General features: G+C 36.1%; 1 protein-coding gene across 16 annotated transcripts in view; it reads left to right on the top strand.

Moving 5' to 3' along the window:
- The window catches only part of MLLT10 (MLLT10 histone lysine methyltransferase DOT1L cofactor), a 249,193-nt gene that overhangs the window by 102,537 nt on the left and 125,466 nt on the right, over positions 1-21,190 (top strand). For 15 of the 16 annotated variants that reach the window (XR_004035214.2, XR_004035213.2, XM_060292985.2 and 12 more), the window contains 3 exons: positions 2,551-2,654; positions 5,896-5,989; positions 7,898-7,993. Coding sequence is in view for 14 of the 16 variants with exons in the window: in XM_060292985.2 (XP_060148968.1) it covers positions 2,551-2,654; positions 5,896-5,989; positions 7,898-7,993 (294 nt within the window). In the remaining 2 variants the exon portion in view is untranslated. The remainder of the gene's footprint in view (positions 1-2,550; positions 2,655-5,895; positions 5,990-7,897; positions 7,994-21,190) is intronic. The other variant, XM_030837131.2, reaches the window with a different exon arrangement.

Below are 21,190 nucleotides of genomic sequence, written 5' to 3'. Positions count from 1 at the left end.
GTGGTGATGGGGGCAGATCATGGCTCAAATGCCACCGGCTCTCACTGTTCTTATTGAGATTTAGTAGATTGTCTTGGGTAAAATCTTCTGCTTTCTGCATGTCTTCAGGACAATTTTCAGAGACTTTATTATTTTTCTTTATTGAAGTGTAATTGATATACAGTACCATGTAAGTTACAGATTTTCAATATAGTAACTCATTTTTTTTGTAACTCATAATTCTTAAAGGTTATACTCCATTTATAGTTATTATAAAATATTGGCTATATTCCCTGTGTTGTACCATATATCCTTGTAGCTTATTCTATACAGAGACTTTAAATGGTTCTTTTTCACCTATGAAATGGTTAATTTACTGAGGAGAGGATCCGTGGACCTCTTCACTCTGGTATTTCAGAAGTCTGGAAGGCCTAACTTCTTTAAAAAAAAAAATCTGTCATAATTTTAGTTTTATTGAGTGGTCAAATGATGGTGTCTTTTCACTGTCAGCTCTGTTGGAAGTTACTGAGATATTCTTTGAGGCCTATTTGCATATTTTCCCTGAATTTTGCCATTTAAAATGTTACTGTTTCGGGACTTCTGTGGGGGTGCAGTGGTTGGGAGTCTGCCTGCCAATGCAGGGGACACGGGTTCGAGCCCTGGTCCGGGAAGATCCCACATGCCGTGGAGCAGCTAAGCCCATGTGCCACAAGTGCTGAGCCTGCGCTCTAGAGCCCATGAGCCACAACTGCTGAGCCTGTGTGCCACAACTGCTGAAGCCCATGCGCCTAGAGCCTGTGCTCCTCAACAAGAGAAGCAACTGCAATGAGAAGCCTGTGCACCACAATGAAGGGTAACCCCCGCTCACTGCAACTAGAGAAAATCTTCACGCAGCACCGAAGACCCAATGCAGCTAAAAATAAATAAATAGAATAAATTAATTAAAAAAAAGTTACTGTTTCAATCTGCTCTGTACTTTTCTTTTTAAAATTTTATTGATCATTTATAGGCTAAAAGATGTATGTTAAATGTTTCCATTGTAATTGTTTGATATTGCCTTCTGGTAATTTGAACAGTTAGAGATGCTCTTTTTAAAAATTAATTAATTAATGAATTAATTTGGCTGCATCAGGTCTAAGTTGCGGCATGTGGGATCTTTTGTTGCGGTGAGTGGGCTTCTCTCTAGCGTGGCACGTGGACTCTAGAGTGCATGGGCTCAGTAGTTGCAGCATGTGGGCTTAGTTTTGTTGCAGCGAGCGGGCTCTTCGTTACGGTGTTTGGGCTTCTCTCTAGTTACGGTGCAGGCTGTAGAGCGTGCAGGCTCAGTAGCTGTGGCACGTGTGCTTCGTTGCCCCATGGCACATGGGATCTTAGTTCCCCAAGCAGGGATCGAACTCACGTCGCCTGCATTGGAAGGTAGATTCTCAGCCACTGGACCACCAGGGAGGTCTCTAGAGATGCTCTTATTCAGTGTGTCTAGGTTAGTTTTGTTGTAACTAAGGATTTTACTTTTTAGAGATATAAGATAATTTTTGTAATTCAGTTCAGTCTGAATCCATGTCTTTCAACAGAGGAGTTGAAATTCATTTACCTGACTTTACTATATATTACTCTTTTTTTGAAACTGTGTTCTTATCAATATTGTTGAACGGTGTTATTTGGCACCACAGTGCATAGTGGGGGAAACTTCTCCAAATTTAAAAATACATGTGGTCCTATTGAAGTTTGCTAGGTTATACCTTGTTACTGTTGAGAAATTGGTTTCTTTTTAGAATTGTATCATCTGAGTATATGTAGTTAGGCATTAATTTTTGTATACTCAACTTACAGTCAGTTGATAATTTTATTCATTATACACTTGTAGATTGCCATTTTTATAATTTAGTCTTTCATGAATATGTGGTGCGGTCTATCAGCTATTTTCAACTGGGAGAAGGACCAGATAGATGTCAAAGTTGCTGGGAGTGTTCATTGGCCAATACCTCTTGGGGACATCTCTGATCTCCTAAAGTGTCTTCCTCCCAGGCCTGTTTTGTCAGGTTGGCAGGGCTGAATGGTAGGTCATGTGGGATTTTGTGGACAGTTGGAATGACCTAAACCTTGCTCACTCATTTAGGACTGTCCTTCACCTCTAAGTCCTAACTCCCTGTATCAACCTCCTTTATTTATGCTTACTTCCAGCAGAAAAGAAAGCAAACCTCTTTTTACACCTTTGTTACAGGAATCAGTTAAATATTGGTGAGGAGGAGTATATTAATACTGAGGTGGGGTAGGCTGTGTCCTGCCCCCTGGCCTCAGTTCCTGCGAAGATTCTTCTTATCTTGTGGGGTTTTTGAGTCTAAGGAAACACTGCCTTGTGAAATCGTACTAGGACCGTTTATGTCTGTATTGATGTTTTCATGTTTGGAAAAATTAGATTACAGTCAGAAAAAAAATGAATTCATGATTTGGAGTAGGTTAGATAGTAAACCTGATCTTGACTTCTGAAGATAACTATAAAATCCTTATTTGTGTGAAGCACTCGTAAAGTTTTTGTTTTCTTTTCAATTTGTTTTGTTTCTTTACCCTAAGACTTGCTACATTTGTGATGAACAAGGAAGAGAAAGCAAAGCAGCCACTGGTGCTTGCATGACATGTAATAAACATGGATGTCGACAGGCTTTCCATGTGACATGGTAAGTATGTTTCTGTCATTGTACAGAAGTGAAATTGGGAATACCTTGTAAGTTAAAAACTTAGGTACCCAAATATTATTAAAGTAAATTTCGTTAGGATAGTGTCTATGTTTATATTTACTGTAATAAAGATAATTCTAATAATTGAGTGTATTTACCAGAGTCCAGTAGGTGGACCCTGGTTCTAGTGCCTTATTCAGTTACATTTTGTTTAAAATACTTCTGTTGGTTACCTACCCTTGGATTTGTCATTAGGATTAAAAGAGCTGATGTAGATAAATTTAGTGCAGTACCTGAAATACTAGTAAGGATTTAATGAATGATAGCATTTTTTCACTGTCTGTGTTTCAAGAGGGGAAAAAAAAGCAATCGCCATGATTCTCTGTATTATAGTGGCTGTTCCTTAAAAAGTTACTTAAATGTTTTTTTAAATAACATTCTAGTTTTATTTTGTTCATGTTTCTTTTCAGTTTTTATCCATGTACCTATTTGTTGCATAATTTGTTAAAATCACAGTTTAAATGTAACATTGTTTTTTGATAATTTTTTCACCAAAAATTTTGGTAAGATGATATAGTCCACTAGCAACATGGAAATGGCTGCATTATATCCTATCAAATGTTAGTATTTTATTTAATGTTTCACCAATTTGAGACACATTGTTTCCAAATTGTTTTATAATATGTGGTGCTGTAAAGAACATTTTGTGCATTCAACAAACATAAATGTAATTTCCTTAGAATAGTAACTAATGATAATTAATAGCTATTATGTATTGAGTATTTACTATGAAGTGGGCACAGTTCCATGGAGTCGGATTTCAGGGCAAAAATTGTGAACATTATTATTGTTCTTAACACGTGTTACTAAATTTTTGGAGGCAGTGTAAATTGATACTAAAACTTGTACTTATATGTTTTTTTGAGCATAAAATTTCAAAAGCACAAATTATCCTAAAACAAAACATTCAACATAATAGACAACAATTAAAACTAAAAGTTTGGCGAGACTTCCCTGGTAGTCCAGTGGTTAGGACTCCACGCTTCCACTGCAAGGGGCACGGATTCGATCCCTGGTTGGGGAATTAAGATCCCACATGCTGTGCGGCCAAAAAAGTATAAATAAAATAAAAAATAAAAGTTTGGGTGTAACTCATATAGTTATTAATTTTAAAAATCAGTCTATATTTATCAGCCAGTATAGGAACAGGCTTTATTTCCTGAGCTTTTAGTATGTGGATTTATGAAGTCCATTTTAGATTACTTTTGGGGAATGGAAAATATATATATTTTAATATTTATTTATTCTTTTGGCTGCGCTGTGTCTTAGTTGCGGTATGCGGGATCTTCATTGCAGCCTGCTGGATCTTTAGTTGCAGCATGCGGGATCTTTTAGTTGTGGTATGTGGGATGTAAATCCCTGACCAGGGATTGAACCTGGGCCCCCTGCGGCATGGGCCCCCTGTGGCATGGAGTCTTAGCCACTGGACCACCAGAGAAGTCCCATGGAAAAGATTTTTGTTTCTTTTAAATTCTCTTAATTGAAAAATGGACAGAAGACCTAAAGAGACATTTCTTCAAAGAAGAAATACAGGTGGCCACTAAGTACGTGAAAAGATGCTCAAATCACTAATTATTAGAGAAATGCAAATCAAAACTACAGTGAGGTACCACCTCACACCAGTCAGAATGGCCATCATTAAAAAGTCTACAAATAACAAATGCTGGAGGGGGTGTAGAGAAAAGGGAACCCTCCTACACTGTTGGTGGGAATGTAAGTTGGTACAGCCACTGTGGAAAACAGTATAGAGGTTCCTCAGAAAACTAAAACTAGAATAACCATATGATCCAGCATTCCCACTCCTGAGAATATATCCAGACAAAGCTGTATAATTCAAAAATATACATGCACCCCTACGTTCATAGCAGCACTAGTCACAATAGCCAAGACATGGAAACACCCTAAATGTCCATCGACAGATGAATGGATAAAGAAGATGTGGTGTATACACACACACACACACACACACACACACACACACACACACACACACACACACACACACAGAGTGGAATACTACTCAGCCATAAAAAGAATGAAAGAATGCCATTTGTAGCAACATGGATGCAACTAGAGATTATCATACTAAGCAAAGTAATTCAAAAAGAAAAAGACAAATACCATATGATATCACTTATATGTAGAATCTAAAACATGACACAAATGAACCTATCAATGAAACAGAAACAGAATCAGGGACACAGATAATAGACTGGTGGTTTCCAAGGGGGAGGGGGATGGATTGGGAGTTTGGGATTAGCAGGTGCAAGCTGGTATATATGGAATGGATAAACAACAAGGTCTTACTGTATAGCACAGGGAACTATATTCAGTATCCTGTGATAAACCATAGTGGAAAAGAATGTACATATGTGTATAACTGAGTCACTTTGCTGTAGTACCTCAGTAATTAACACAACATTGTAATTCAGCTATATCTCAATAAAAAATAAAAAGAATTCTCTTAATATTGTATTTAAATTTCCAAAGATGAAAGACCTTTTTTGGGTATGAGATACATACTGGTACTTTAATTTTGGAATGTTAAAAGTGGAAGGTCAAATTGACAAGATAATGATTCTAAACTTTAGCACTTCGTGTTTTTTAAAAATATGAATATCATAGCTTTAGGTTTCAGTTCCATTTCTTCCATTGTTTTTAACTAGAAAAACACAGTTTACGTTTCTCTTACCTACTGTACTATGGTATGACTTGAAGCATTTTCCTTCTAACAGTATGTAATCTGCATCATATGTCATGTCAGCCCTTTAGACGCCTGGCCTTTCCAGTTGTACCTGTGATAGAGATTGAAAAAGTAAAATGAAGTGTTAAGTTTGCGGTGTGGAGATATCTTAAAAGAAATTTAATGTCTGCTTGGTGACATAAAACGTGAATAAATCTTCATCCTTGTTAGAGATGGATAAAAAGTTTATTTTAAACCATGTATATAACTTTAAAAATATATCAGTCATAGGATGGGATGAAATGTTCTTGGTCTCAGCTAGAGTAAAGCCTTTTATTTTCCCTTTTTCTCTTAGGAGATGTAAGGTTTTCTTATAAACCCTACATGCTTGGAAGTGAATTTTAAGTTTTATATATATCTATATATATAATATATAGAGATATATATACACACACCATGGTTTGAAATTTTGTTGATATACTTGGCTTTCTTTTTCAGTGCTCAGTTTGCAGGACTACTTTGTGAAGAAGAAGGTAATGGTGCAGATAACGTCCAATACTGTGGCTACTGTAAATACCATTTCAGTAAGCTGGTAAGAGTTTTTCTTGAATTTAATTTTAAAATGATAATAATTAGTTTTGACAATAGAGTTGAGTCTTTTATAGAAAAGGCATAATAGCCATTACTTTTTTTGGTTGTTTATGCTTCAGATTAAGTTTGCTTAGCGTGTTCTTTGTTGGGAATTAAAAGCTCTAGTAATTTTAAAAGATTTTGCTTTGCTTGGGTTCATTTATGAAGGTGAATATTCTACTTTAGAATATATATTAATAGTTAATAGTAAATGTTGGTATACATTTAGTAGAAAATACAAATGTGTAAAGAACTCTTTGTAATTTACCACCGTTTTCAGTTAATTTAATTTTTGATGTTTGATTATGTATTTTGTGATTATCACTTGTTTCTCATCTTTTTGCTTTATTACTATTACCCATTTTATTATTTATTTTCATTTTTATTTACTTGGAGATAGTAAACCTGAAACAAGGCTCTTTTGTAACTTCTTGGTTAAAGATCTTGAGAAAAATATATTTAAATACAACTTTGGAAATATTTTAGATTTGATCACTCTTTACTGTCACATAGTAGCATGGATGAGTTAGTATTATTTGATTAACCATTACGTATTTTGTGTCCATGTTCCTTTGACAGATCAATATTTCCTTAATGCCCCATTGTCTATTTCTCAGTCTTTAGTGGTATCAGATCTGTATACTGAAAATATAAGGCTTCTTTGTTTTTCTTTAGTGTCTCATTGTTACTTTTTATTGTTACCTCTCCCCTGTGAAGGGCTATTTCTTTCTTTTTTAAAAATAAATAATATCATTAGGGGCCCCTTTCTTAAGAAATGAGCAACTCATGACTCCAGTATTCTGTTTTGTGCATATAAAATATTTAAGATTGTACATATATATTGTTTAATATTGAAGACTTTGATTTATTTTAATGACTGTCAAAGAACATTCTAGTGTTCTAAGAGAAATCTTGAGATAGTAAAATTGAAAATTTGCTTTAAAACCACATTGGAATGTTCATTTTCTAAATCAGAGATGATATAGATAAAATATAGAAATAATGAAAGTGGATTTTGACCTTTGCGTAAATAGAATTTTTTCATTGTTACTTATTAATATGCTGTTATCCCATTTGGTGGTTGGGGGAAAAAGTCTGTTTAATAATTTAATAAGATTGTATAAGATCTATGTTTGCATGGAATTTGATCATCTTTTATAGTCACTTTTATCTAGTTTAATTAGTTATGGTACCACCAAATTTTAACACCTCCAGTAACTCTGTCATACTTTATTATGAATCTGTGTAAGTATTTTAAATAGAAATGTGTAATAATTTTAGTAATGCTTTGAAAAATGCATGGGTCTAATGCTGACATTTCCTTTCATTTTTTTTTTTTTCTATATGAACTGCAGAGACAAATTTTTAGAAAATCGTATGCCTTAATACTGAACGTATGAGATTAAAAGGCTTCTTGCTTTTCCTAGTGGCATAAAGTAACTCTTCAGATATTTTCTTTTCTTTTCTTCTAGTCTTGGCATCCTTTTTCAATATGGCATTCTCTATTTTTGGTTGAAACATCTTTAGTTTTTTAAACCAGATGTTGAAAACTATAGTTGATCTCTTTAATGAGGTGGTTTTGTAATAAAATGACAAATAAGCTACTGCTTGTTTGAAAGTATAGTCTGTTTTCACACTTTTTAATAAACGTACAAAAACATGGCATTAATCTTAGATTTAGGGTTAGATTTTCCTTTATAATGCAATATATAATATATGGATGGTGTCTGGAGTATATAGTTTGAAATAGACTTTTTTTTTCCTTCAGTAGACATTTTATAGTACTTCACACTTGAATTGGTTTAAACCTAACAAAAGATTTCAAATTTTATATACATATACCTATATGTATACATATTTTCTTTTTTAGAAAAAGAGCAAACGGGGATGTAATAGGTCATATGATCAAAGTTTAAGTGATTCTTCCTCTCACTCTCAGGATAAACATCATGAGAAAGAGAAAAAAGTAAGTGGATTTGTTGTTGCTAAATATGTAGCACATCTACTTAATAGATTTTTTTCCCGTTTTTAGATAAAATTAAGTTTCTTGATAGCTGAATGAGAACATTGAAATACTGAAAAATTTTGGCTAATACAGAGTATTAAGTCAAAGAGTAGGTTTAAAATAATACGCCATATTTGTGAATATGGTTGTACCCATTTCAACTGAAAATTTGAAATATTGAAAACTTTATTGAAGGCATGTGAGGGATTTCTTGCATGTGTTACTCTGGTCATCTTTTGAAATCTTTGGGTAACTTTAGCAATAATGGTTTGTTGCTAGATATTATTAACTGATTATTTCACATGTAAGTAAAAATCTCATCAGCCTTTTCCCTTTATAATATAGAACAATTTTGAAGTTCTATATAGTCTTGACTGTTATTTTTTCCCCAGTGGTACTAATGGATTATTATTTTTTTTAATGACCAAATGTCATACAATTTGTTTGAGAATATTCTGTCTTTTAATTAAAACACTAAAAGCTTGCCTAATACTAATCTGTCTTCTTCTGACTTACCTGTTTTCTGCTTACATTTTTACTTATTGTAAAGGATATGAGTAATTTTTAGTGAACTAATGATAAGTACTGTAGAGTCATTCATAGGACATATTGCCCACATAAGAAAAGGATACTGCTATGGATTGTTTTCAACAAAGTGAAGATACAGAGGACTTCTTCAATTAGGAAAGAATATTACTTTTAAACAGTTGGTATAAACTGGTTTGGAAGATATTTCTACAGATTGTGTGAAAAACTAAATCACTTAACATTTTCATGTTTGTAAATACTTAGGAATTTGGTTAGAATTTGTTTCTTTTTTCAAGGTAAACATTTTGAAAGCTTAAATTTTTTGTTTTGAGATTAATTTTCCAATTATTAGTGAATAATAATTATAACTTTATATTCTCCTTCCGAACATTTGTTAGGTTTATATATTTTTGGTAGATCTTAGGCAACAAGTACACATATTCATTTTGAGTTCTTTAACGAGGTGGTTTTGTGATAGTGACAATAGTAGGGTTTGATTTTGCTGTTTATTGTTGCTTGTGTTGCTCATGGAAAAATGGCAGATTTGGTTTAATTAGCAGTTTTTGTAACAAGCATTGTGAGATTCTATTTAAACTTTTTAATCATGATTGAGGAAGTCTTAGGTAGGGCTTATTATAAATTGTGAAAAGGGAAGTCGTACCAATGATGTTCTTATATTCTGCCATTTCATGAGGATTATCTGTTTAAAGAAGTATTTGCTGTATGACCATATTTATCTTAATCTATGCCCTGTCATGTTATTTTTAATGGACAATTATTAAATGTAGTACAGTATTTAATAAATACGGTACTGGTGACTATTTATTTATTAATCTTTTTTTCCTTCTAGGAATGAATTAAAGTTTTCATTTTATGAGTTTTTGCAGTCGTTGAATACTGTATTAAAAAACAATGTATTAAGTTAGTCAAACTTGTTTAACTTTAAATTCTAGCTGTTGGTATTTTCATTAGTATATAAATACAATTTGAATTTTACCTTTAACACGTATAAGTTTAGTACAACTTGATTTTGTTGTCAGACTTAAAATCAGTTTGTGCATTTTATTTTCTAATAATTAAGATTTTCTGATAATCTATAAAGGCTGTGAGATAAACATACTATAAATTTATTATTATTGTTAGACTTGTTTGCTTGCCTTAGGAATATTCGGGGAGGGACTTTTTTATTATGGTATGATGTTAAGTGATGACGTAGCTGTAAAGATAGGGTGTTACAGACTGTCTTTCTCTTCATCCCTCCTTACCTCTTTTAAGACTTTAACATCTAATAGGGTTGTCTTGAAAATATGCATATCGTGTTATAAAATGTTTTGACAAGTAGTACTTATAATCTATTTGGATTTTACTAATTTAAAATACTATATATTATGAACTAAAATTTGGTGATATTGTTCATAAGATATGTTAGAATCATGTTCCCTGTGAATTCTTTTATCCGTGTTCATTCTGTCACATGTTTATTAAGTTATAAATAAGTGATGATAAAGAACATTTAATACTAAATATTGTATTATCCAACTCACTTATTTTTAAATCAAATCAATTTATAAGTTAACTTTTTATATATAACTATAAGAAAATTAAAAAAATATTGGGCTGGCCAAAAAGTTCGTTCGGGATTTCCATAAGCTACAAAAACCAGAACGAACTTTTTGGCCAACCCAATATTTAGCCTTCGCTTTTGAGAGAATTTCTGTGTGGCCTAAGATATATTATTACTGGTTAGATATTAACTGTGAAATGCCAGCAAGGAGAGAGGAAAAGCTAATGGTGAGATATACCTTTGAATTAGAGACAGTTTCTCTAAAAATTGGCTTATATATTTTTAAAAGAATCAAAGTACATGTTTGAAATGAATGAAAAGCTATGCATATTATAGGAGGGTCTTAATTCAATCATGAAATAGCTTGGATCATGATCATTACTATTTAAGAAGAATATCTTCTAAGACTATTAATGTCAATTAATGCTCATTGTAAAATAGAATTTTTTTTTTTAAGCCTAGTGTTTTTGTGTTTACAGAAGCACTGCCATAGAGTGAGATGTGGGCAAAAGTTAGGAAATGGAGATGCATATCAGACTTGGAGACATGCCATTGTTTTGCGAGGCTCCGAGCTTCAGAAAGGATATTTTTTCTAAAGGCTATGTTGGAGGTCATCATTTAGAAATCAGTGCTTATTTTTTGCATTGAGATAATCTGTACCAGTTCATTTGATCCTCACTTTATGCTCTTCCCACTCATCAATGTTAACTTATATTGTATCAGTAGTACAGTATTATGCTAGACTAGACTTACAATACTTTACAGCCACATTAACATTAGTGGCAGTGTATCTTATGGAAATTTACTCAGTTCCAAATAGGTATGACAGAAATCCAGCTGTCCCCTACTACAATTAGAGGGATTTATTTCCCATCCTGTACTCCACCCCCTTACTTGCCCTTGGTTCCATTATGTTATTAATAACTGGCAACAAATGAAGGAGTTATTGCTAGTATAAATACTGTTAGGGTGCTTTGGGAGGTTGGGGGAGATAGACTTTTTGGTTAGTGTTTTGTGAACCTCAGGGAATTGACTGGACTTCCCTTTTGTTTAGGACTGTTCATCTCTTCGAAGAGAACTGGGCTACTTCTTTGGTCCTTGGAGGAATAAAACTCAATCACAGAGCTGTCATTACTTCTCTGTATTTTTGTGTTTTTTTTAAGTTTTCAGTTTGAGAGTCACCCTTTACACACACACACACACACACAAACACACACGCACACACACACCCTTTTTGTACTTCCCTTTGGAAATCTTCCACTCAGGTTAAAGCTTTAAGCTTCTATGTGTGCAAAGAGTTAAGAGGGGGGAGAGGGCAGGGCTTTGCAGGAACAGTAATTTAGAATGTTTGGAGTGTGTGGTGGGGCCGAAGAGTGACAGGAGATGAGACTATTTAATTAAGAAGGTCATTTCCACAGAAGTAGAGAACAAACGTATGGACACCGCAGGGGGAAAGGGGGTGGGTGGGATGAACTGGGAGGTTGGGATTAACATATATACACTAATATGTATAAAATAGATAACTAACGAAAACCTGCTGTATAGCACAGGGAACTACACTTTGCTGTACAGTAGAAACTAACACAACACTGTAAAACAACTATACCCCAATTAAAAAAAAAGGTGTCATTTCATGAATAGTTTTATAAGTAATGCTAGTTTTATCCTTCATCCTGGGGTGTTGGGCAGCCAGCCAGAAGGATTAACATCTTTTTTTTTTTTTAAACTTTTGATTTTGCAGTAATTTTAGACCTGTGGGAAAAGTTGCAAAAATACTACACATTATTTCTCTGCACCATTCACCCAGACTCCCAAGATGTTAGCATTTCATCCTGTTAGCTTTATCATGTCCTCCCTTCCTCTCCCGCCTTTGCCCTCTTTCGCTCACTTTTCTATGTATAATCTTTTTTCTGAACTTGAGACAGTAAATTATAATGCCCTGTTAGCCTAAGTCCTTTAATGTGTAGTTTTAATAAAAGGGGAAATTTCCTACATGATTACAGTACAATGATCAAAGGCAGTAAATTAACATTGTTGCAGAACTATTAGATCTATAGATCCTATTTGAATTCCACCCACTAATGTCCTCCATACTAACTAAAAGAGGGAGACTTTTTTAGTTCTGGTTCAGAATCCAATCCAGGATGACACGTTGCAGTCAGTTGTCCTGTCTCTTAGTTTTTCCCAGTCTGGAATATTTCCTCATTCTTTCTTTGTCTTTCCTGACCCTGACACCTGACATTGTTTCAGGTTCTCTGAGGCTCACTAAATCTTAACAGTGGATTTTACAGTCATACCCTTGCTTTGCTCTCATATAGTGGTTTTCTGACAGTAGCCTAGATTTTATGTTTTTCTGGAAGCTAGTCCTTACTTTAGCATTGTTTGCTGTCTGGAAAGACTGGCAACTTATAAAACCAGCAGGTCTTGGTTCCTTTTTTGTCAGTGGTTTTCCTAGTTTATCTCTATACTGCTTTTTACTATAAATAGCAAAAAGACTGCACTTCCAACATATTACCTAGAAAATCTCCTTGTTAAATCATACAACACATTGAGTACACTTTCTCTTTTCTATGTTACCATGGGCATAATGTTGCTGAATGTTGTTACTACATAACAAGAACCCCCTTTCCTCTAATTTTCAAGTACATTTTTTTCTCTTTTAAGCCCTCCTTAGCAGCCTCCTGAAAGGCTAGGAATAGTCTCTTCCATGCTCGTTAGGCTTTCACGCATCATCTCCTAAAAATTCTTCCAGCTCCTGCCCACTGAGAAATAGGGTAATACCTGGAGGAATATGTAAGATTAAGGTATGGTAATGGACAAAGAAGAATATTGTCTTGCCCTGTTTGGGGGGTGGTGGGAGGGGTGGAAGAAAAGAGGTGGCGTGTATGTGAGTAACTTCGCTACCTGAAAACTGGGTTCGCCTCTTGGTGGGTGTTGAGCCAAAAGACACAACCAAGCCAAAGACTGGGAAGGGGGAAAGATTTATTATTTACAGCAAGTAAGGAGAACACCAGGGATCTCTCCCAAAGTGGTATCTCTTCAAACAGCAGAAGTGGGGAAGTTTTAAGCCAAGGGTACATGCATATTCATGAAGGGGCTTGAGCAGAGGAGAATTCAGCATAGAATTGGGGCAGAAGTTGAGAGTCCAAGCTTTAGTTGATTAAAGTCAGGAGGGGTCAGAAAAGGTCGACATCATCTGTTTCATCCTCCACCTTGGGTGGGGGGCCTTAATTCCTGCAGAACTCAAGACAGGTATCAGATTGTTATGTATATCCCTTGAGGAGGAACTAGGACCCTGTTTTATTGCTGAACTATTTGTTTCTTTTTTAAAAAATTAATTTATGGCTGTGTTGGGTCTTTGTTGCTGCACGTGGGCTTTCTCTAGTTGTGGTGAGCAGGGGCTACTCTTCCTTGTGCGTGGGCTTCTCATTACGGTGGCTTCTCTTGTTGCAGAGCACAGGCTCTAGGCGCACAGGCTTCATAGTTGTGGCATATGGGCTCAGTCGTTGTGGCTCGCGGGCTCTAGAGCACAGGCTCAGTAGTTGTGGTACACGGGCTTAGTTGCTCCGCGGCATGTGGGATCTTCCCTGACCAGGGCTCGAACCCGTGTCCCCTGCATTGGCAGGCAGATTCTTAACCACTGCGCCACCAGGGAAGTCTTGAATTATTGGTTCTTGACTGCATTTCTGTTACCAAGTCCAAGCTCGCTCTACTTGCATCAAGACAGGCCAGTGAAGCGCAGACGAGGTGTTGAGGCAAGGAATACAACTTTATTCGGAAAGTTGGCAGACCAAGAAGGTGGCAGACTGGTGTCTCCGTAAAACCATATTATATATGGGGTTTGGATGCCAGTTTCTTTTATAGCACAGGGAGGGGGAGATGAGGAAGTAAAGTAAAAAGGCTGTAAGTTTTGCAAATATCCCCTGGAATGGCCAGCCTCTGTGAGGGAGTGTGTTAATTTCTTCTTTCTTGCAGCCATCCACAGGCGGGCAGGGTCAGATTGTCTCCCGGTGAGCTGAACAGAGGCACTTTAGTTTAACATTCAGGCAGAGGGGCAGGGTTCCCTGAGGCAGGCCATTATATATGATTAAAATAACAAAAGCAACAAAAAGCAAAGGTTAAAATCAAACAGATCGAACTTGCAGTCTGATTTAGCTCTTCCCTGTTAATTTTCCTTTGTTCCTGCATTTCCCTCATTTCCTGTAAGATCAATAATTATGGAGACCTGTTCCATTGCGGCCAGGCTTAGATCACAAAATGGCTTAGGCCAGAAATGGCTTCTCTTATGTCAAGAAAGCCATGCCTGGTTCTCTTTCTCCGAGACCCCCTACCCGATGTGCTTACAAGTTCGGGTCACCTGGATAGTGGAGCAGAGAAAGTAGACGAGGGCAGAATCCTAGGGGAGATATTGCTAAGCAGGTTGGGTATTAGGATAAGGAGACAAGTTATTTTCAAAAGTGTTTAAAGTGAAACTAGGGAATGGGGCATATAGATTTGGAGGAAGTGTTGGAGCAAGGGCCTGGAAGAACTCAGTGAGGTCCCAAGAACAAGTTAAGAGAGTGAGTTAACTTCAAGGTTGTGAAGAAAGAATAGATCATAGTGGTTGAATATTTCATTGGTCTGTTTTGGCATCAGTTGTTGGGAGACAGTTCTCCATGGGACTCTGACATTTGTACACGTCTTGTGAGCGGAGACTTCAACTGCCTTTGTTTATCTTTTCGAAGTTTTTATATAATAAATAGCCTTGGAAAATGGAGGCACCATCCAGAGCAAGGGCAGAGTTGCATATAGTCTTGGGAGATACAGAGATAATACCTCTTTCTGGGGTAATTGGCAGGCATGCTTACTGTTCAGAATTGGGTTCCCTAAGCCCAAGATTGCTCTCCTTAAATGCAACCCCCTCTGTGTGCAAGTGTCATCTGGCCTCCTTCGGGTTATCCTGTCAGAATTGGGGGTTGGGGAATGATGCAAATGCTGACACTCTGGCTACTGCTATTGCTATGAGTAATAGAGCCCTCTGTGTCCAACCCAGGAGTCTTGTGTCTTCTTCCAGCACTCATGAAACTGGTGGGCTAATTGTTAGCTTGTAAGTACGGTAAGATCTTAGACCTTTCAAGTTTTGGGGCACAAGATGTGATTATAGGCATACCAAAGGAGAATCTTAAGTGAAAGCCATTGGAACTGAGAATGTTTGGGGACCCCGAGGGTTGTCCACATAGGATTGGCCTTACCTGTTTAACACACCCACTCTTGTGGTCCGGAGTATTGGGTTACTGTGGTTGAAGATCTTAGCAAGGTCACAAGGAGTAGGGAAGAGTTACCTAAAGAAAAATAATGGGCAGACAAAAACAGGAGATATCTGTTAATAAATGATGGAGCAAGGATTTAAGACCAGGCATGCCTGACTCCAAAGTCTGTGGATCTTTTTTTCACAAGTCTTTCTGCCTTTTACGTGGAGGTTTAATAATCACATTTCTTTAAAAGTTAGATAAATCAGATGTATTACAAATTGAACTTTTTTTGGTCTTAGTACGAATGGTGCAGTTTTCACGTGTTCTAAAAAGAATTCTAATACAAAGAATCTCTCGTGAATCCTCTGCTTTGTTCCAGGAAGTTCTTACTTAGACTAGCGTTTGGGAGAAGAGATTTATAAAGAGCTTGTAACTTAGGAGGGAAAGATTCCTTGTCAAAAGAGGATTAACAGCCAAGTTACAAGTAGATGTGAACAGCCTTTTTGAAATTTTGCTTGAATTTAGATATTAAAGATAAACATTAATACAGTTTGCATCAATTAAATACCATGCCCATGAAATGGAATTTTGTGACTAATTGAATTGGCTGAGGGACTAATTTCTTTATTCAGTAGAGTTACTATCTTTTATAAAGTTGAGATTACACATAATGTGAAGACTTAATTCATTTAGGTGTTTAGAGTTGAATTCCAACTGTCTAAAATCTTAGAATTATGGTGACTGTAACAAATATTTTCCATTAATAGTAAAAATTTGTTAATATACTTATTTCCTATGTTACACTATCTAGTTTAATTTCCTTTTCCATAGATGAAGAATAGGGACATTAATGTTTAATTGAATTTAATAAATGTTTATGTAGCATCTACTTTATATAGTCCATATCCAAATATTTCCTGTTGTCCCAATAATGTTCTTTGTAGCTGCCTTAAAAGAAATTGATCCAGGATTCAGTTAAGTGTCAAACATTGCATTTAGTTACATCTCTTTAGTCCTCAAGCTTTTCTACCTTTCGCAATGTTGACATTTTTGAAGGTTCTATACTAGTTGTTTTGCAGCATGTCCCTCAACTGGGATTTGTCTTTTTCATTTCCTTTTGATTAGATTTATGTTAAGCATACTTGGTAGAAATACCACATAAGTGGTGTATTGTTCACAGTGCCTCATAACCTTTTTTTTTTTTTTTTTTGCTATCATTGTATCATATTCTTTCAGTGGGGATGGTATTTAGAAACCATTTTTCTTTGGAGTAAGTCCCTGTCCTAGAATGGACCCTTACCTGGAAGGTTAATTGAGACCCTACTTCAGCCCTTCTTACATGAGGCTGCTTGCATTTATCTGGTATTGGCCATTGCAAAACCCTTTCTTGTTTCAGCTGCTGTCCTCAAATTAGCACTTAGTGCTTTGCAGTGGATACCGTTGGTGATTTTGTGGTTTTCTTGTGGTTTCCTTCTCCCCTCACAAATGCTGTTACCATGCAGATCTTGTAGTTCTTTGTTCCACTCTGTTTGTATTTTGGGGTTGATGGAAATACTTTGACACTTGGTTTTGTTGTAAAATGTTATTCCATGGATTTTTGGTTTTCCTAAATTGTCTGTTTTTATATGGGGATTCAGAGAGATTGAGAAACTACTCTGTTGCCACCATCTTTCCTTTGTTAATTTCTTTCTTGTTCTTTTATTATTTATTTTATTTATTTTATTTTTGGCTGAGTTGGGTCTTTGTTGCTGCACGCGGGCTTTTCTCTGGTTGTGGTGAGCTGGGGCTACTCTTTGTTGCGGTGCGTGGGCTTCTCATTGTGGTGGCTTCTCGTTGCGGAGTATGGGCTCTAGGCTCATGGGCTTCAGTAGTTGTGGCACGTGGGCTCAGTAGTTGTGGCTCATGGGCTCTAGGGTTCAGACTCAGTAGTTGTGGCACATGGGCTTAGCTGCTCTGTGGCATCTGGGATCTTCCCGGATCAGGTCTCGAACCCGTGTCCCCTGCATTGGCAGGTGGATTCTTAACTACTGTGCCACCAGGGAAGCCTTTTCTTGTTACTTTAAAAGGGGGTTCACTATTCTTGTATCTTCTTTTATTGTCTGTTTATAAAGACTATTGACTTTCATATGTTAATCGTATATCAGTTATCTTATTGTCTGAGGTAGTAGTAGTACAAAGTACTTTTACAGTACTGTTGTACCAAATACTTTGTGACATAACAGTTGTATTTTAAAAGCAAGTGATTTTGTTTTGTTTGGTTTGTTTCTGCTATTCCCTATTTTTTTTTAAATAAATTTATTCATTTTATTTATTTATTTTTGGCTGCGTTGGGTCTTTGTTGCTGTGCGCAGGCTTTCTCTAGTTGTGGCGAGCGGGGGCTACTCTCCCTTGTGTGGGCTTCTCATTGCCGTGGCTTCTCTTATTGCGGAGCACAGGCTCTAGGCGTGCAGGCTTCAGTAGTTGTGGCACGCGGGCTCAGTTGTGGCACACGAGCTTAGTTGCTCCGCGGCATGTGGGATCTTCCCGGACCAGGGCTCGAACCCGTGTCTCCTGCATTGGCAGGCGGATTCTTAACCACTGTGCCACCGGGGAAGCCCCTGCTATTCCCTATTTTTAAACTGAAAAAATAATCTCAGTTGTAGCATTTCAATTAAGTGGGGGAATGGATGAAGAAAAAGTAAACAGTGTATAGACAGAATGTATTATATAAACAGTTTGGGGCAGCTCTCCAACTGCTTAAACTTCTCTGTGTGAGCTTGTTTCAATTCTTTAATGATAGTGATAATGACAAGGGCCCTAGGTTTCTCTCTGTCTGTAGTAGTTATCACTCCTAATTTTTAAAGTGGTAGAATATACATAAGATCTACTGTTTAAACCATTTTAAAATGTGCAGTTCAGAGGCATTAAATACATTTATATTGCTGTGCACCCATCACCACCATCCATCTGCAAAACTCTTTTCATCTTGCAGAACGGAAACTCTGCAACCAGTAAGCAGTAACTCCCCCTCCCCCCAACTCCCCCCTCAAGCCCCTGGCAGCCACTATTCTACTTTGTGCTTTTAGTAATTTGACTACTCTAGATTCCTCTTATAAGTGGAATATTCTGTTATATGTACATGCCACATTTTGCTTATTGATATTTGTTGATGGAGACTTGGGTTGCTTCCACATTCTAGCTGTTGCGAATGAATAATGCTGCTGTGAACATGGGTGGGTATACAATAACTCTTCAAGCCTCTGCTTTCAACTCTTTTGGGTATATATCCAGAAGTGGAATTGCTGACCACATGGTGATTCTGTGTTTAATTTTTTGAGGAGCCGCTATACTATTTTCCATAGCAGCTGTACCATTTTACATTTCTACCAACAGGGTTTCCAGTTTCTCCACATCCTTGCCAACACTTATTTTTTGTTTTTGCTTTTCTCAGTGGTAGTTTTGTTCCTTCATTATGATAAGTTATTTGGTCTTCAGCTCTTTGTTTATTTTCTTGGGGCTGATTATTGTTAAATAAACTTTGTCTCATAGTTACATTAGAGGAGAAGTGAGAGGAGTACATTCAAATGTAAATTTTTATTGATTTATTGTGAAGTTCTAGACTAGACCACAGTTAAGTAAGTTAAATAGCCACATGTGGCAAGTAGATACCATATTGGAAGCATGGCTTTAGAAGATAGTGAGAGCCTGGTTCATGTTTACGGTTTCTGGATAAATATTAGTGTTACTTTGTTTAAATTATGAAGTGTTTTTATTCAGTTTTTTGTTTACTTCATCATGAAGTAAATGTGGGAATCACGTGGGCACTAAAAAGCTTTAGGTTCAACCACTAATAGGTAAGGAATTACTTTGTACTAAGTCTTCCAGGTAACCAGTAGACTGGAAAGTTTTTGTGATAAAAAAATAACGGGCATAATAATAATTTATTCTTTTTTAAAATATTTATTTATTTGGCTGTGTTGGATTTTAGTTGCGGCACATGGGCTCTAGAGGGCATGGGCTCAGTAGTTGCATCGCCTGGGCTTAGCTGCCCTGGGGCATGTGGGATCTTAGTTCCCCGACCAGGAATCCAACCTGCATCCTCTGCATTGGAAGGCAGATTCTTAACCACTGGACCACCGAGGAAGTCCCCAATAATAATTTATTCTTAATTGATGAATTATTAGGTGACTCTGCTTAGAGGATAGTTACCTATTATGATTCTGTGTGGTAAAATCAATCACTCAATAACGTTTTTACTGAATAAATTGTTGTGTAGGCCTATTTTTTTTCAAACCTTAATTGTCATATGTAAACACAGCTGAATTTTTTTAAAAGAAATGTGAAGTGGTAGTGGTTTCTGAAATTGAGTACTGCTAGCTTAGGTTAGGCTGAATGGTTAAAATAAATATACACGTGAGTCAGAGCGAGATTGGTCCAGTGAGAAGAAAATAAAGTCCTTGTGGAAATTTGGCAGAAGTTTCCTGTGAGGCAGTAGGAAATGCTAAATGAAAGCAGTGTTATTTTAGAAACGTTTTGAATGTTGTCATTGATTTTTCTTAAGGAGATATGAGAGGACAGTGTTCTCAATTACATGAACAATATCTTCAGAGTACAAAAGCTAGAAACTTCATAGTATTTTGAACATGGAGAAGGTTCAGTTTGTTGAAAACATGGGGTAGGGGAATAAGAATGATAAGCGTGAAAATATAGGTTGGGGCCATTTATGACAATTTCAGTAAGAGGAGTTTGCATTTAATAGTGGTATGAGGAAGATTGTTCACCCAGTTTTGTATGAGGGGACAGAATTTGTGAACTACTATGATGACTGATAGTTCTGTTTATAACATTTATCTAAGTTTTATGTATTTGTCTTCCCCATTGAAACAATGGAATTTCACCATAAATTTTTGTCCTGTTTACATTTGTATTATCAGCATTTGTGTACTGAATAAATAAATAATTTTACTTAATAAGTAATTGAAATAAGGAGACCAGTTTGTAGAATGATGATGATGACAACTACAATGACAACCAAGCAGCGATAATTAACATTTACTGTATGTTAGACCTTGTTCTAGGTACTTTACATGTATTATTAACTCATAGAATCCCCAACAACAAACTTGTACGATAAGTACAATTATTATTAGTTTTTACAGATATGAAAACTATGCCATAGAAGTTTAACAGCGTGCACAAGCTAATAGTGAATAAGATAGAGCCAGATGTGAACCCACATAGTCAGGCTCCTGAGTCCATGCTCTTTAACCACTATATTATGTTGCTTAAGCACGTTAACCTGAATCAGATTAAAAGTAATGAAGTCTAAACTGAGTTTATATGAATGGAAAGATACGGGAAATGATATTCAAGGCACTGAAGCAATAAAATCTATAAGGCCCGGGATCTGATTGGTAGTAGTGGGGCAAGGGGAAGAGTGCATTGTAAGTGATAGATGGTTACAGGCTGTCTTCACTAGGGGACATGCTACCACCATAAATACAAGTAGGGCCTTGAGGAAAAAATAAACATTATAATTACTCATTATAATGAGTAAACATTATAAAAAGGAGGAACTGATAATTCTGATTTTAGTCACATTAGGTCTGGTGGAATGGGAAACATTTTAAAGGCAGTTAGAAGTGTGAGACTGGAGTTTGAGATGGGTTAGGCTAGATGTATATTTGATTCAAATAAGTGAAATTATTATTATTTTAAGAGTTGTAAATTATGATTAATATTGTAAAATAAGGAGATTGATTTGATAGTAAAAACGAAGCGTTGTCAGAAAGACTTAAGTGATGAGGCTTTGCTTGGACTGAGGTATTGGCACATTACACGTAACAGAAGGGAAAA

The sequence above is a fragment of the Globicephala melas genome, chromosome 2 (genome assembly GCF_963455315.2).
Source record: "Globicephala melas chromosome 2, mGloMel1.2, whole genome shotgun sequence".
Lineage (NCBI taxonomy): Eukaryota > Metazoa > Chordata > Mammalia > Artiodactyla > Delphinidae > Globicephala > Globicephala melas.
Note: the sequence above shows the minus strand (reverse complement) of the source record. Positions and strands in the feature narration are given on the sequence as shown.